Here is an 18,743-nt window from a genome sequence, read left to right as displayed (position 1 = left end):
TATACCTGGGGATGATATTTCCTTTCTCAGAAGATTGTCGCAGGATTAAGAGTGCCAGGGCCTGGCACACAGCAAGTGCTTAACAAGTAGGTCCTGCTGCTGTTACATGTGGTGGCGATGAGGTAGCGGTAGTATAATGGTGACTGTAAAGGAAGGGGAATGAATCACTGCAAAGAAAGAGTCAACAACTATGTTGGGAGTGTTGGAACTAAGGAGAGGGTTTTCAACACTAGATAATGTACAAGTAGGAAATATTTATCAGTGTTTTAGATTGATGCCTTTAATTATTAAAGGTTATTCCACAAATTTATTTTTGCACCTATGAATGAAATTGTTTTTTACATAAGATACTCCCAGTGTACTTACTTTTATAATGTTAACATGAGAATTTATATTTCAGTACAATTCTTTGAAACGTGATGAATACCTGTTCTATGTTGTTCTTTGGAGGATAAAATATTTAGTCGTGAATTTTAGTATGTAAATTGGACTTCTGAAAATAAATAGGCTTGCCATGAACTTCAGTTGAAATGAAGGTAGGGACCTCATCTTCAAGGAAAAAACTCATGAAAGAAATAGTATAGGAATTAGACATTTCATTTCACTAATATTTCTCAGACTACTTTACTCCTTAATTGGCACATTTCCATTTGGACCTGAGTAGATTGGAAAAGTAGAAACTAAGATTTATTTATTTTTTATTGTTATGTGTCAGTTGTGATAGAAAGATTTTTTTTTTTCCTGGTGATCCAAGCTCCAGGATTCTTACTAAGTCACCATGGCTATAATGGACTTGTACAAGTGAAAAAAAACTTTTTAATGGCTAATATTTAACAGTAATGTTCATAGCTAGGGCTTTGGCCCAAATTCCTTCATGCATTCTGCACCTGGTAAACTGGTCTGAATTGCATGAAATGCAAGGATATGTAATCCAATTTTAGGCATAAATTTTTCTGGAACTTATGCCTTCTCAAATTCAGGTTCTTTTTAGCCTTTGTAACTGGGAGATTGAAGTAGGGTAGTAGAGGTCATCCATGCCTGAGGCAGTCTCAGGCCTATCCTTGTCATAAAAAGAAAGAGGCTATAACATGAAGGCTTCCAATGGAAAGCTAAAACATACGCAAATTGGGATATTTTTTAAAGTGAAAAGGGAAACGATTATTTAATTATGCTGGAACAATAGGCATAAACAAGGACTGTCTTGGTCCATCTGTGGTCATAATACTAAGAGGTACTGTGGGGAAGGAAGGGGCATTTAGCCTCCTAACTTGGGCTAAAAAGCTTCCATGTAGTCCTGTTGGGCCAGTCTCAACTCATCCTCTGCATTGCTGTGAGAGTACATGGAAGCCAGGAGCGCTCCCTACCAGGGTGGTGGTTTTCACAGCATGGTCAACAGCTTCTTTTTATCAAAAGCCACTTCAGGTGCTTAGTGAAAATCCAAGATGAGATCTAAGAATCTCTATTTTTAACTGTAAAGACCAAGGTAAGTTAGACATTGTAGCTAATTGTAAAGTTCTTCAACTTACATGTAGGTTTGGTCCCAAAGGCTGCTCATAATTCCATTTACTCATTCAGGCCAAACTGATGGGAATTCTCTTTTAGTCATCTTTGAGGCCAACTGACCTGGGTATAAAAAATATTTTAAGAAATAAAATTTTAGTGCTATTTCACTCAAGGATATGCATGTAAAAATTCTCAACAAAATATTAGCATATGAAATTTAATTAGAAAATCCATATGGGTAACTAAGCACATTAACTGATTAAAAGAGATAAACCTCAATAGAGGATTTGATAAAATTCAATAACCATGATTTTTTAAAAAGAGTTTAGTAAATTAGGAACAGCAGGAATCCCATTAATCTTGTTTTTTATAAACACTAGAATAAACATTACTTTGGATCACTGGACATCGGAGGCATTCTCTTTAATGTTGGACACTAGAATCCCAACTGGCCTGCCCAAGACCACTTGAGCACCTCTCCAAGTCCCCCACAAAGCCTCATTTTCACTCTACTAAGATGATGAAAGAACCTGTCACAAACTAAGATAATTTGACAAATGTCAGGCATAATTGTGCATAGGTAAAAAGAAACTGCCCCGAGACATATAGAGTAACAGATTATGTAACAAATACATGTTATAGCAAAATGATAAAAATCTTCAGTTCTCCATTAAGAAACTAGGAATAAACAACATCTCTGATACTGAAGTAGTAAATATATTATTTGCAAATCAGGGAATAGCGATCCACTTTAACAAGCCTAATGCTCCACATCTCTGACAGCAAGTACTTCACCATTACCAGCCATGTTGAGACAAAGAAATGCCACCTGGCATCTTACACCAGTTTGGTATCTATAAGCTGAAGAAACGACAGAAGCTGCATGGGAAAGCACCACTTGCTTTTGGGAAGGAGAGTGATCTTGCTCAGAATTTTGATGTAGCTTCCAATAATTAGGAAATGGAATTGATTAAACTTCTAAAAGGAATAATTTTGACTGCTTTAAAAAATTTTACCTAGGATGTAATGAAAAGTGAACTACAATTATTATAAATTCCTAGGCTATTGGACATTGCTTTTTAAATTATTGTTATTACACAATTATTTCTTTGAAATTAATTATGCCAAACAAGTCAGAACATAAAGTTCAAAAAAAGATTAATAAAATCTGCCTAGTGACAAAAAGTTAAGAACTAAAGAGGAAGGGTGTTCATTAGCAACACTTCTATTCAGTATTTTATTGAAAGTTCCATAAGCACAAAAAGGCAAAAATAAATTATAGAAGCAAAATGTTTGGAAAGGAGAAAAGAAAACTTATTATTTTCAAATAATATTTTTTGCATAGACACTCCCCAAAACTATATAAAGTATTCAAAATAATAGAGTTTAGCAAGGTATTTGAAAATAAGATTAATATACAAAAGCCAGTTGCATTTCTGTATGTCATCAGCAAACTCTAGAAATGTAGTAAGATGACATTTAAAGTAGAGTCGGAGAATGTCACATTATGTCTAGGAATAAATCTAAAAAAAAAATTCAAAGCTTCAAGGAGTCGGATTAAAGATACTGTGAGAGCTGAGACAGTGAAAAAAACTGCTAGGTTGTGTTTGTAATAGTGCAGTAAGTGAGTTAAATTAGATTGTTAGATAGTAAGGGAATTACCCTTCAACCTTTGGTAACCACAAATCTAAAGCCTGCAATGGCAATGAGTACATACCTATTGATAATCACCCTAAATGGAAATGGTCTGAATGTACCAATCAAAAGACAAAGAGTCACTGAATGGATAAAAAAACAAGACCCACAAGAGACTCACTTCAAACCCAAAGACATACACAGACTAAAAATGAAGGGATGGAAAAAGATATTTCATGCAACTAATACGGAGAAAAAAGCAGGAGTTGCAGTACTTGTATCAGACAAAGTAGACTTCAAAACAAAGAAAGTAACGAGACAAAGAAGCACATTACATAATGATAAAGGGTTCAGTCCAACAAGAGGGTATGACCATTATAAATATCTATGCACTCAACACAGGATCACCTACATATGTGAAACAAATACTAACAGAATTAAAGTGGGAAATAGAATGCAATGCATTCATTTTGGGAGACATTAATTAACACACCACTCACTCCAAAGGACAAATCAACCAGACAGAAAATAAGTAAGGAGACAGAGGCACTAAACAACATATTAGAACAGAAGGACCTAACGGACATCTACAGAACACTCCATCCAAAAGCAACAGGATACACATTCTTCTCAAGAGCACATGGAACATTTTCAAGAGCAGATCATATGCTAGGAAACAAAAAGAGATTCAGTAAATTCAAAAATATTGGAATTGTACCAACCAGCTTCTCAGACCACAAAAGGTATGAAACTAGAAATAAATTACACAAAGAAAATAAAAAATTCCCACAAACACATGGAGGTGTAATAACATGCTCCTAAATAATCAATGGATCAATGACCAAATAAAAACAGAGATCAAGTAATATATGGAGACAAATGACAGCAATAATTCAATGCTGCAAAATCTGGGGGACATAGCAAAGGCCATGCTAAATGGGAAATATATTGCAATACAGGCCTACCTCAGAAAAGAAGAATCCCATATGAACAGTCTAAACTCACAATTAATGAAACTAGAAAAAGAAGAACAAATAAGGCCCAAAGTCAGTAGGAGGAGGGACATAATAAAGATTAGAGCATAAATAAATAAAATCGAGAAAAATAAAACAGTTTCACTGCTGAATTTTATCAAACATTTAGTGAGGATCTAATATCCATTCTCCTTAAAATTTTCCAAAAAGTAGAAGAGGAGGGAATACTCCCAAACTCATTCTATGAGGCCAGCATCACTCTAATATGCCAAAACCAGGCAAAGACACCAGAAAAAAAGAAAATTACAGACCAATATCCCTGATGAACATAGATGCAGAAATACTAAACAAAATATTAGCTAACCGAATTCAAAAATACATAAAAAAGATCACCCATCATGATCAAGTAGGATTTATTCCAGGGATGCAAGGATGGTACAACATTTGAAAATCCATCAACATCATCCACCACATCAACAAAAAGACAGACAAAAACCACATGATCATCTTCATAGATGCCAAAAATGCATTCGACAAAATTCAACATCTGTTCATGATAAAAATTCTCAACAAAATGGGTATAAAGGTCAAGTACCTCACCATAATAAAGGTCATATATGACAAATCCACAGACAACATCATACTTAACAGTGAGAAGCTGAAACCATTTCCTTTAAGATCAGGAACAACACAAGGATGCCCACTCTCCCACTTTAATTCAACATAGTTCTGGAGGTCCTAGCCACAGCATTCAGACAACACAAAGAAAGAAAAGGCATCCAGATTGGCAAGGAAAAAGTTAAACTGTTCAAATTAATATTGTCAAAATGTCCATCCTGCCTAATGCAATCCCTATCAAAATACCAACAGCATTCTTCAACTAGAGCAAATAGTTCTAAAATTCATATGGAACCACAAAAGACCCTGAATAGCCAAGCAATCCTGAGAAGGAAGAATAAAATGGAGGGGATTACACCACTTGACTTCAAGCTCTACTACAAAGCCATGGTAATCAAGACAATTTGGTACTGGCACAAGAACAGAACCATAGACCAATGGAACACACTGAAAGCCCAGATATTAACCCAAGCATATATGGTCAACTAATATATGATAAAGGAGCCATGTGCAATGGGGAAATGACAGCCTCTTCAACAACTGGTGTTGGCAAAACTGGACAGGTACATGCAAGAGAATGAAACTGGATAATTGTTTAACCCCATACACAAAAGTAAACTCAAAATGGATCAAAGACCTGAATGTAAGTCATGAAACCATAAAACTCTCAGAAGACAACATAGGCAAAAATCTCTTGAATATAAACATGAGCAACTTTTTCCTGAACGCATTTCCTTGGGCAAGGGAAGCAAAATAAAAAATGAACAAATGGGACTACATCAAGCTAAAAAGCTTCTGTACAGTAAAGGACACCATCAGCAGAACAAAAAGGTATCCTATAGTATGGGAGAATATATTTTAAACAACATATCCAACAAGGGGTTGACATCCAAAATATATAAAGAACTCACACTCCTTAACACTCAAAAAGCAAAAAACCCTATTAAAAAATGGCAGAAGATGTGAACAGACAGTTCCCCAAAGAAGAAATTCAGATGGCCAACAGGCATGTGAAAAGATGCTCCACATTGCTAATTATCAGAGAAATGCAAATTAAAACCACAATGAAATATCACCTCACACCAGTTAGGATGGCCAACATAGGAAAGACTAGGAACAACTAATGCTGGTGAGTATGTGGAGAAAGGAAAACCCTCCTACACTGCTGGTAGAAATGTAAACTAGTTCAACCATTGTGGAAAGCAATATGGAGGTTCCTCAAAATACTAAAAACAGAAGTACCATTTGACCTAGGAATTCCACTCTTAGGAATTTACCCAAAAAATATAATTTCTCAGATTCAAAAAGATTTATGCACCCCTATCTTTATTGCAGCACTGTCTACAATAGCCAAGATATGGAAGCAACCTAAGTGTCTATCAGTAGGTGAATGGATCAAGAAGAGGGGGTACATATACACAATGGAATATTACTATTCAGCCATAAGAAAGAAACAAATGCTACCATTTGCAACAACATGGGTGGAGCTAGAGGATATTATGCTCAGTGAAATACGTCAGGCATAGAAAGACAAATACAAAATGATTTCCCTCATTTATAGAGTATAACAATGAAGCAAAACTGAAGGAACAAAATAGCAGCAGACTCAGACTCCAAGAAGGAACTAGTGGTTACCAAAGGGGAGGGGTTGGGGAGGGAGAAGGCGATTGTGGGGTATCATGATTGGTGCACATGGTGTGTGTGGGGTCACTGGAAAGACAGTGTAACTCAGAGAAGACAAATAGGGACTCTGTGGATCTTACTACACTGATAGACAGTGACTGCAAGGGGTATGTGGTAGGGAACTCGATAATAAGGGCGAATGTAATAACCACAGTGTTTTTCTTGTGAAACATTCATTAGAGTATATGTCAATGATACCTTAATAGTAAAAAGAAATTCAAGGCCTCTATGCAAAAAAAAAAAAATTAAACAGATATGTTATGTTCATGGGCAGTAAAACAATATTTTGAAAATGTCAGTTTTCTTTTGACTTGTAGACTTAAAAGAGATTCCAATAAAAATTCCAATAGGGGTTTTCATAGTATTTGACAAGGTGAACAGCCAAGACACTTTAAGGTAGAAAAGCAGGAGTAGGTGTTTATTTTTAATGTATAGGAATTAAGATGTTGGTGTGTCGGCATGGAAATAGAATGATCATGGAGTAGAGAGTTCAGAAAGAGACCTGCACCCAGAGATGACTTTGATAAGATGATGTCTCTTACAGTGAGAAAAGTAGATACTATGCAGTGAATTAAATAGGTCATTTATAGGGATAATATATTAAATTGTGTTCCTGTTTCACTCTACATACACAAATCAAGTAAAAAAACACACCTGGTCAGTGAACATATGAAGGGATATTAAAAAATCACAGTGTGAGATGCCATTCTATAACACTCAGTTGGCAAAAATTATACATATGAATCTATAGTATTTCTTCTACATATTTGGTGGCCTTATAAATTGCTATAAATGTAACTGCATTGGGGAATAAAGTTTGCATTATCAAAGTTGAATATTCACATATACTAAGACACAGTAATACCTGAGAGCATTTGTTTTATATATATATATATATAAAATATATATATATTTTATATATATATATATATATATATATAATATATATATATATATATATGATGGAAACATGTCAACAAGCATGCAGATACCAAAGATTACATGCATATAGCAAAATACTATTTGCTTAAGTTTAAAATAAGTCAGTACATAGTTTTGCAGAATGTATATAGATGCAATATAACTATACAAAAAGGAAAGTAAGGAATTTGTGAACTTAAGATTCAGGGTAAGGTTTACCTTGGCTCAGGAAGCCAGGTGATGGGATGGAATGGAATGGTACAGGAGGACACTTAAGGTTCTAGCCTCTGTTTTGGGTGGCAAGTTCATGGCTGTTTATTTATTATTAAAACTATTGAAATAAACAATAAAAGCAGGCCTTTCATGGACCAATGATTCAAGTATGATTTAAATTAGGAATTATTAGTGTAATTCTGAGCAACTTAGGTTAACAGATCTTTGTAATACGTTTCTTTTTACTAACAGAAGCTTAAATTTGTGGGCCACAGATGAATATTTACCAAGTAGGAGAGTAATTGCCCCTCAAAACCTTTTTAACCAAACATATATTTTACTCTCCTTGCTGATCTCAAAGTGTGTGTGTATGTGTACACTTAAGTGAGTAGGCTGAGTTCATATTCTTTGAAAATCTTCAGAAAAATAACATCCTTCCTCACTCATCTGGTATTGTCGTGGAGAACTTCTTTGCAAGTGTTACTGCTGTGTTCATCACCTTGTCACTCTTGATGTGCAAACTAAAATGGACCTGAAACAGTGGCTTGAGAATGGGGGTGTGTAAGCAACACTTGCACCATGTTCAGACAACACAAATCACCAGCCACCTTCTGACTTCACATAAGGGTCATGGTAGAGCTGTTTCACCAGCCTTGTCATCCATTTAACTTTTTTTCTCCCACTAATTATTGTCTTTTGCATAGGCACAGCATATTCTTGTGCAATATTTTATTTTTCAGTAATTTTACTGTTTTTATCTTGTTAAAAATATATTTGAGTTAAACTTTATATAAATAGCATATATTTGAAGTATACAAATTGATAGATGTGTACACATATATGCATCTGTGAAACCATTAACACAATCAAGAATATCAGTCACCCCAGAAGTTTGCTTATACCTATTTGTACAATACCCTTGAACAACACCTGTTTGAACTGCATGGGTCCACTTATATGCAGATTTTTTTCAATAACTATATTGGAAATTTTTTTGAAGATTTGAGACAGTTTGAAAAAACATTTTCTTCTTTCTAGCTTACTTTATTATAAGAATACAATATATTATATATATATATATATATATATATATATACACAAAATGTGTGTTAATCTACTGTGTTATTTTTAAAGCCTCTGGTTGACAGGCCATTAGTAGTCAAGCTTCAAGCTTTGGGGGAGTGAGAAATTAGGCATGGGTTTTTGACTGTGTGGGGTGTCAGCACTCCTAGCCCCCATGTTGTTCAGGGGTTAGCTGTTTTCCTTCTCTTCTGCTCCCTTTCCCCTCATCCCAAGTAAGTGCTTCTCTGCTTTCTGTCACTATAGATTAGTTTACATTTTCCATATATTTATATACATGGAATCATGCATCATGAAGCCTTTCTTTGCTTTTGCTTTGTTTTTGTTTTTTAGATATGACTTTTTTCACTCAGCAAAATTATTTTGGGGTATCTCCATCTTTTTATGTGATTCAGTAACTCCTTTTTATTGATAAGTAGTATTCCATTGCTCAGCTATACCACAGTTCATTTATCCATTAACTGGCTGATGAACATTTTTGTTTCTAGTTTGGGGCTGTTACAAATAAAGATGCTAGAGACATTGACATATAAGTCTCATGGGTAAATACCTAGAACTTGAAGGATTAGGTCATGTGACAGGTATATATATATATATATATATATATATATATATATATATATAGTGAACTATTAAAGAAATGCCAAAAGGGTTATATCAGTTTGTGTTTCCACCAGTGTTACATGAGAGTTCAGTTACTGCACATCTCGCTGACATTTGGCATAAACAGTCTTCATAATTTTAGCCATTCTAAAAGGTGTGTAGCAAGATCTCATTATAATTTTATTTTGCATTTCCCTAACAAGTACAAGTGCTGAACATCTTTTAATGTGCTTATTTGCCACGCTTATTGTGCTTTGGTGATGTATCTTCTTAACATCTCTTACCCGTTTTTTTTTAGTTGTTTGTTTTCTTATTATTTAGTTTGAAGAGTCCTTTATGTATTCTGGAATATGAGTACTTTATCAGAATTATAATTTACAAAGATTTTCTCACAGTGAAAAAGCCTGTCTTCATTTTCTTAATAGTATAATACAAAGATCAAAAGTTCTTAATTATGATGAAGTCCAATTGATCCGTATCTTTCTTTTACAGATCATGCTTTTCTTGTATTGTGTAAAAAATAAAAATCTTCATATAATCCAAGGTCGTAAAGATTTTATCCTAAAAGTGTCATAGTTTATGCGTTACATCTAGCTCTATGATCCATCTACTCTGAGTTTTTTTATGGGGTGCAGGATACAGATAAAAGGGAAGGGTTGTTTTTTTTTTTCATATAGATATCCTATTTTTCCAGCTTTACTTGTTGAAAAGACTATTAATATACATATATATCTCCTTTGGTAACACCAGTTATACATGCCTTATGCTCCTTGATGTTGTCCCAGAGCTCACTGAGACTGTTCATTTATTTCAGTAAATAAATTTTCTTCCTGCTTTTCATGTTGGATAGTTTTTATTGCTGTGTCTTCAGGTTTATTAATGTTGTCTTCTGCAATGTCTAGCCTGCTTTTAATCATATCTGGTATACTTTTCATCTCAGATATTTTGGTTTTCATCTCTAGTAATTTCAATTTTTTATATCTGCCATGTTTCTGCCTAACATGCCTAATCCCTCCTCCAGTTTCTTGAACATATGAATACAATATGTAAAGTTGAAAATACCTGTTTTAATGTCTATGTCTACTAATTCAATCATACTTGTCATTTATAGATGACTCTTAATTTTATTAATTTTTCTCCACATTTTGGGTTTATATTCCTGCTTATATAAGCATGCCTGGTCATTTTTGATTGGCTGCCAAAAATCATGAATTTTACCTTGTTGAGTAATAGATATTTTTATATTCTTAGAAATATTCTTAAGCTTTGTTTTAGGATACTTAATTTACTTGGGAGCAGTTTGATCCTTTCAGATCTTTCTTAGATTTGTTAGGTCAACGAGTAGGATTAAGTCTAGGGCACAACCCTTCTGAGTACTCAGTACCTCATGTATTAGGAAGTTTTTCACATATTCTGTTAAGAACAGAAAGTATTCCTGTCCCTATATGACCTGATATTTTTCCCTATAATTCTTATTCTTTACCTGACTTGTATTTCTCATATATATGCACTGATCAGTACTCAGCTGAAGACCTGAGGGAGTCCTCTGCAGTTCTCGAGCACTTTATCTGTGCAGCCCTTTCCTGAATCAGAAGAATCACTGATTACTCTGTTGTGTGCACTGTAGCCACTTTGATCTCTCTGATCTCCCAGCTCATCTCCTCAACTTGGAGACTACCACGTACACTTTCCCTTCCTGAGTTACAACTTGGAAACATTCACTGTTCAGTTAGCTTGGGCAATTGTGTAGCTCATCTTGTTTATTTCCATTTTTTAGGGATCACCATCTTCTTTGTTGTTTTAAACATTTCATATATTTTGTTCAATATTTTAGTTTCAGGTTGGAGGGTCCTTGTTGGTTCATCTTAGAAGTAGAAGTCATTTATCTTTTATTACCACATGAATATTATTTATTAATATTAACATTTATGACATAATACTTTTATATTTGTATCCACTTATATTATAAATAATTTAATTTTTGAATAGGTGAATCATTCCAATTGTTCAAAATATAAGAAATAAATAGGTACTCAGTTGAAATCTTCTCAGTCCTCCTAAATCCACTACCAACCTAATTATCAATCCCCCATAAGAAACCATGCTATTAGTTTTTTTCAGAGTTCATTTATTCATATGCAAGTATATAAAAATTACACTTATTCCCCTCTACCTCCTTTTTCATGAAAAGGTTACGTAGTATACACCCTATTCTGATCTTTTTTTTTTTTTTTTTACTTAACCATGTGTCTTGAGGATCTTATTGGTACATAGACTGCCTCTTCAAACACATCACCTCTCCACCTTTTACAGTAGCCGCATAGTGTTGGATTACATAGATTTACCATATTTGTTTAACCAATTTCTTATTGTTAAGCAGTTAGATTACTTCCAATCTTTTGCCATTAGGAATAATTCATTCAGTTGTTAATAGTCTTGTACATAAATTATTTTGTATGTCTGAGCAACATTGCTATTTGAATACATTCCCAGAAGTGGACTACTGGGTCAGAGGGCTTTGTGTTTGTGATTTTGGTAGCTATTGCCAAATTGTCTTCCAAAGGGATTGAACCAAATCTTCCACCAACCTGTTAGGAAATTGCCTATTGGCCCATAGTCCAGTCAACAGAATATTTGGATTTTGTCTAATCCAACAGGAAGAAAATATTATTGTGATAGCTTTAATTTGTACTTCTTACTCTAAATGAGTTTTGATATCTCCTCCTATGTTTAAAAGCCATTTTGTACCTCCTTTCCCTGTTCCATCTAATTTAGGTTATTGGTCATTCAGTTCTTTGTTTTAGTGATAAGAGTATGAGATTAAAATATTTTGATTGGTTGTGTTTAGTCATTTTTTTAAATAAATGAACATCTACATCCATTTCTATTGGCAAGACACTTTAAAATGCATTTAATAAAACATAATTGTTAAATCTAGTCAAATCTGTAATGATTTTAAGATTATAAAATGCTTAGATCAAAGGTAGGCTAATTGATTTTTCAGACACATTTTCAAAGTTCAAAGTAAAACCAGGTTAATCTGAGTTTTTGAGCCCGACTATAATGCTCCAAATCTTTTTTGATAAGTGAAAAAGTAACAATGGTTTCTTCTAGTACCAGAGACAGATTCTTGGTCTCATCACAAAAAAGAATTCAAGCTTTAGGAGTTTGTTGGGAAATAAGTTTAAAGACAAGTGAAAGTACACACTCAAGGGTTGAGTACTCCCCTAGCTTACAATAGGGAGCTTTTTTATGTAAAGGAAGATTAGTATTTACTAAGTGGGACTAGGTTTCAGAGGGAATGGTGGAGTTTTCTGAGAGTTTGGGCTTACTCCACCCTCATGCCAGGTTAGGGAGTTTTTTACTGTATTTCATTCTCACTGGAACTGTCATAGCAATTGCCCCCCATGAGGTGGGTCAAAACCACAGTGCTAATGTCAAGGTCATGGGATATAATGTATTTTGGGGTGAATTTTGTAGCTTCTCCTCCATTTTGGAACCAGCTGGTTTTGGCCGGTTGCTATTCCCACTCCACACTTCTGAGGACAGCTTACATGGAATGTGTAGAATGTAAACTAGCTGGCCAAAGTCCCCACTCCCGTCCCTGCTCATATCTGGCTGTCTGTCTACTCTAACATCTCTAGAAGAAATCTATATTTGAGAGATGTGGTTTGTTCCACAATAATGACATTTCCAGAACAATTTAATGGAAGTAGGGAAGTGAGTATTTGAAATTTGGACTATCTCAGTAAATCTGAGTTTTAAGGTTAGAAAATATAGTCTGTCCCACAGATAAGAATGATAAACACATTCATGCTTAAATGGCAGGATGCTCTTTACTCTTCATTCAGTGCAAATTTTTTGAGAAGAAATGCTTTATGATCAGTATTTTTAAAACTTTGTATACCATCCTGTTTCTCAGTCTCATCTCAAACACTTCTTTTTGCTTCTTCATTTATAATTTCAGGTATTATGAACAATTAATTAGGGGAGTAGTTGCTTTACCAAATGGGTGAAGTAATAAAATGGACTAGTAGTTTGTTTATATTTTGTTAATTATCAGTTAAAGTCTGGCTTTATTTATGCAATGAAAAATATATTTTTAGAGTTGCATCAATATGGAGAGGCATCCAGCACACGCCTGTCAGGTATGGTGTCATTCCAGGACATTCTCTGGTACCATTTTTCTGTCTTATCAGCCAACTAAATTTACCTTAATTAAACTAAATCATTTGGGATTTCTTTCCATTGCCAAAACATTGAACTGCATGCCATTATCAAGTTAGTCAGTTGTCACATGTTAGCAATCTTAATATTGTTTGTGTGCTTTTGCTTTTTAGATATTTCTAAATTGTATGTCAGGAAAAAAATTATTGGCTTACTGATTTTAGAAAGCATTAATATTGAGCTCTTCCAAGCTATTGTAATGTTCTGAATGCTTTCTATCAAAATCATCTAACTGTAAATAACTAAAATTTTGTCACATTACCAAATTTAGTTGTTTTAAATTATTTTAGTATGCATCCATCACATTATATTTTACCACACTAATAATATAATGTATGTACTTGCATTATTTGAATATCGTGTTTGATTATATTTATGGAAGTATGATAAACAAATAAAAAATAGCATTGTTTTGACTAATTATGTGCTTTCCTGCTTGCTAAAGTTTACCTGTTAATTAATGCTAATTACTTAGAAGATAAAATCAGAATTTCTATAAATATGTGTGAAAAAAAGTTTTAAGACAATAATCAGTTTGAACTCACCATCAAATACTGAAAATGCTTTGAGTTCAAATTAAAGTGAATAAGCAAAATATCTCATATATTGGCAATCATAATTAACAGTGGTGGTAACTAACATACTTGTACTAATATAACAGAGTTTTTAAAAATTTGTATAGTTAAAATGAATTTAAATTTGAAAATAACTTCAAGGCTTTTTCAGTATTTGTCTTACAGTTAACTTAATGCTGATTATTTAAATTGGAGCAAGATGATTCCAAAAAAGTGTTTTTTCCACACTCGCTTTGGCCAGTGATTAAATCTATGTCATTTAAAATATATATATATATATACATACACTAGTTATGAAAGTTGAGTTTTTAATTTTTGGTAAGTTTACTAAATATATTTTAGTCTGACTTCAACATGAACTCTTACTATTTAATTTGGTTTCAGGACCCTTTAAAAAGTGAGTCCTAGTATATCTGAAATATATGCCTTAAAATCAACTGCATATATTGTTTCAGTATGTAAATTAAAAAGCAGTATTTATTCACAGAAATGATGCAGTGTTGTTTGGAAAATCATGTGAAAAGATTGGGGAATAGTGTAAGAATGGTGGAACAAAATGATTGTCAAACTTTTCATTTAAGATTAGAAGTTAAAATAGTAACAAAATTTTAATGTAGTAAGTACTAATGTAGTATTATGTTTCTGATACCAAATTAATGTTTTAATAATTTGATTTTTATTTGAGAAATAAAAGTTCCTTAGCTGAAGTACTAAATACATTGTCAATTATAATTAAAACACAGTGGTTTGAAAGATTTCAAAAATCCAGTGACAGATGATACATCTATACTGTTTTTAATTGTTCTGTGTGTTTTAGGTATTTGTGAAATGTCATTTTGATTATAATCCATACAATGATAACCTGATACCCTGCAAAGAAGCAGGATTGAAGTTTTCAAAAGGAGAAATTCTTCAGATTGTAAACAGAGAAGATCCAAACTGGTGGCAGGTTAGTATGCTCTAAAAATTTTCGCAACTGCTTTTTTATTTTCAATCTTAGATCTGGCCAATATCTGAATATTCAGGAAGAAGGTATTAGCATTTGTCCCAATGATTTTTCCTGCATGAACAGCTCCTGCTTCATGGCTGCTAATTTTGTGGACAGAAGACCAAATTGAGAGGGAATTTGTGAGTAGCTGTTAATAAATGCAGAATTAACTAGCCTGTGATGCTGTCCTATTGGTTTAGGGATTAGAACAATTGGTTCTTCCACATGAATGATTGCAGTAAAATATGGTTTTGGGCAAGTACAACTCACTTGGGGTATCTCTTTTCAGTGTTCAGTCTCTGTTGGTTTTGTTTAACTAGGGGTTTGTTACTATCAGTATAGTAGTCTTTCTCTTGTCTCCTCTCCTTCTGTATACATTCATAGTAAATAAAATATCATTTCTTGAGCTCTTAAACTATTTGCCTACCTCTTCTCAGTTATTGAGAAATGAAGGTTTGCTTTATGATCAGTGGTATATGGTCATGGATTGAAATGTCTGTATTTGAAAGGGATGTGTGTTACCACTGTATTTCCCAGCCTCTCTCCCTATTTTCCATATCTGTGTGGTCATGTTCCTTTTCCTTTCCCCTAATACACCTTTCAGAAATTTCTAGCAGCAGTAATCCATCTGTTTTTGTCATCGTATACCTCAGCTAATAACCCTAGTATTCAGAACTGGAGAAACTGACAAATCAAAAAATCTAAAATCTCTTAAACTGTCAGAGCAAATGAGAAAGAGTAAGGTGTGAGAGAAAAGGACCCAGGACCTAGCACTAAACTCTGAATTAAAACAAGATGTTAGTAATTCACATTAGCCCTGATAAGTTATATTGACTTCTAAGAGGGAATGAATTATAAAAATGAGAATACCCTTACTAATGTGTCCTTAAATTTAAGACATTATTATGTACAAGTGCACTAAGTGGTGAGAGAACTAAGAAATGAGTAAACAGAAACCATAATATCTAAGACATTTCTGCAGAATTTCTTATAACTCTCATCTAAAAAAGTAATCTGCTGCTTTTGGTTGTTCCCTTTATTGAACTTTTCCATTTTCTCTTTTTCCCTGCTCTATGAATTCCATTCTTGATTTTCCCTTCTCATCCTGTCACCATTATCTCAGTCTTTCTGCATTTTGTGGTCTGTTACTTTAATTCTATTTTTCAGGATTTTAATTGCTAAAAATGATAACAGGTTTTCTGTGCCAACTGTAAGGATCAAGTCACTAACTTTGACTGCCACTAGCAGCCAGTTCTCCAGCCACTGTTTTAAAATGGCACTTCTTTGGGTTTTGTTTTAAAATGTTTCTTAACAGCAAGTAAAGTTTTACCCATTTTAAACTTACTACCTCTTTTGATACCGAGATTCCTGGTTGCATGAATGAAACTCTCCATTCTTTTTCCAATACTTTCCTTTTGGTTGTTGATTTGGTTTCAGCAAATAACCGGCACAGTAGGATTAAAATTGATAGTAAATACCTTATTAATGGTGTCACATGACAACCTATTAAAACATAGAGTAACATTTACTCCTTTCCATTCTTTGATTAACTTAGTGTCATAAATAAAAGGGTTTAGTAAAGAGCCTGTATACCTTTGTATTTTGGTTCTGAAATTGCATACCAAGTAGCAGATTGATTTAGCTGCCAGATGGTTCCCAGTGCTAACGTGTTGTGTGTGAGTCTTAACTGACAATGTCATGTATTTAAATCTCAGGGTCAGTTTTTAGGAGCAAATGTGATCATTTTTTATTGAGTACTGCTTGTCCTTTTTATTAGAATATGGTCTCAAATTTTGGTCACTGAGATATACAATTCATTAATTTGATTCTAGGCTAGCCATGTAAAAGAGGGAGGAAGCGCTGGTCTCATTCCAAGCCAGTTCCTGGAAGAGAAGAGAAAGGCATTTGTTAGAAGAGACTGGGACAATTCAGGTGATGAGCTCCACACAATATGTAACAAGTAGTCCTTTGTGGCCATCTTTCTTTGCCTCTTTCATCTGAATTAGCAAATGAATTTATTAAAATGAATCTAGAATTAATCCCTCCTATCTGTTTTATTGTATCCTTCTCAAAAGTAAACTTTTTGATCCCTTTCTGCCATCTGCTGGTATAGTATCAAAATAGAGCGGCTCAATTCGCCCCTGCCCCCTTCTGCTTTGTAGGACACAACACTGGGAAAGTAATTCTCCCACCCCTATAGAATACTGTAGGGCAGTTTTAACTTATACTGTTTAAGTTATATTTGTCTTATCATCCTTCAGGACCTTTTTGTGGAACCATAAGTAGCAAAAAAAAGAAAAAGATGATGTATCTCACAACCAGAAATGCAGGTATATTTTAAATATTTTTTGAGAAGTCCAAATGAAGTAACTTTATATTGTTGATCAATGGGGCATAAACTTTAAATATATAATTTGAATGAATGTAATTCAGATTAGTACCCATCTGCAAGGGGCTGCTTTATGAACGCATGGTATAATATAATATAAAGACATTATTTAAATCCTAATATTTATTTTATATACTTATACTATCACCAAAGTGCTTTATGAATATAATTGTTTACAATAAAATGAACTGGTTAGGATTTATGTTTGCATTAATGAAGGAACAATGTTATCACTGAAACTGTTCAGAGAATTTTTTATAGTAATTTGTATCATTTCTAAAGAGCAAAATGCCTTTATGAAGATGTTTGAAGAGGTATGATGAAGGACAACTGTATTTGGCCTAGCGTCATTTATGATACTTTTGAAAAAACAGTATGGACCAAACAAATCTTAGTCTGATCTAGTAGGATTTTTTCTTAAATCTTTTAGACTCAAAGAAAGATAAGTATAACAACTACCATAGTTATCCTGGTCAGTTATAGCGGCTGATAGGAATACAATGCAGCTGTTTGAATCAGAAGACTCTGGAGGCTCACAGAAAGGAATTGACAATTTTAAAGAATTTTCTTGATTTTAGAGCTGGTGTACTATATTGGTAATAAACTAAATAGCACTATAAAGGAAATAAGGAAATAATATAATAACAATAAAGGGATTATAGACTCTCCCTTAATATTGGTTTAGCCTATTGTAGAAAAAATGTGTTGAGAGTTGCTATAAGGATAATAACCTAAGGAAGAAATGTTATTACCCTAGGCTGAGAATTGTAACCATAATAATAGCTAATATAGTATTTCATATCCAGTTTGGCCTTTTTTTTCATTAAATATATTTCTTTAAAACTTTCTTACAAAATAAGAAAATTTGTGATTTTCCCATTACCTAAGATTTTAGTTTCAGAATGTGTTTCTACTGAAAGTAGTTTGAATCCAATATTTTATTTTATACATGTATAAATATCTGTATACTTTCTCATATGCATTTTATTAATCAAATTGGTAATTTGCAGTCACTACATAGTATTTATTCACCTATATTATTGGAAGGACATACTCATTCCATGAAACTTACTTAGGCAGCCTCAGTAGGTATACTGTTCTCTTCCATATTTAATTGATAGTTTTTAGCTGAATAAACTATATAAATTAATTTTCAGTTTGGTTACTTATATTAAAGGAATTATTTCTACTGATGAATTGATAAGAAAGAGGTTTAAATGTTTAAGTTAGCTGACAGAGATAAAGCACAGATATTTTTCTAGCTTGGTTAGACAAATTTTTAAGGGCAAATTAATGGAAACATGTTTAAATCAAGATAGTAAAATAATTTGTAT

The 18,743-nt window shown here is 33.4% G+C and overlaps 1 protein-coding gene across 7 annotated transcripts in view; it reads left to right on the top strand.

The window, feature by feature from the left end:
* The window catches only part of PALS2 (protein associated with LIN7 2, MAGUK p55 family member), a 155,820-nt gene that overhangs the window by 95,843 nt on the left and 41,234 nt on the right, over positions 1 to 18,743 (top strand). For 6 of the 7 annotated variants that reach the window (XM_073238687.1, XM_073238686.1, XM_073238688.1 and 3 more), the window contains 4 exons: positions 13,337 to 13,378; positions 14,850 to 14,981; positions 16,853 to 16,952; positions 17,282 to 17,350. In XM_073238687.1, coding sequence (XP_073094788.1) covers positions 13,337 to 13,378; positions 14,850 to 14,981; positions 16,853 to 16,952; positions 17,282 to 17,350 — 343 coding nt within the window. The remainder of the gene's footprint in view (positions 1 to 13,336; positions 13,379 to 14,849; positions 14,982 to 16,852; positions 16,953 to 17,281; positions 17,351 to 18,743) is intronic. The other variant, XM_073238691.1, reaches the window with a different exon arrangement.

The sequence above is a fragment of the Manis javanica genome, chromosome 6, assembly GCF_040802235.1.
Source record: "Manis javanica isolate MJ-LG chromosome 6, MJ_LKY, whole genome shotgun sequence".
NCBI lineage: Eukaryota > Metazoa > Chordata > Mammalia > Pholidota > Manidae > Manis > Manis javanica.
This window is presented reverse-complemented; position numbering and strand designations above follow the sequence as displayed.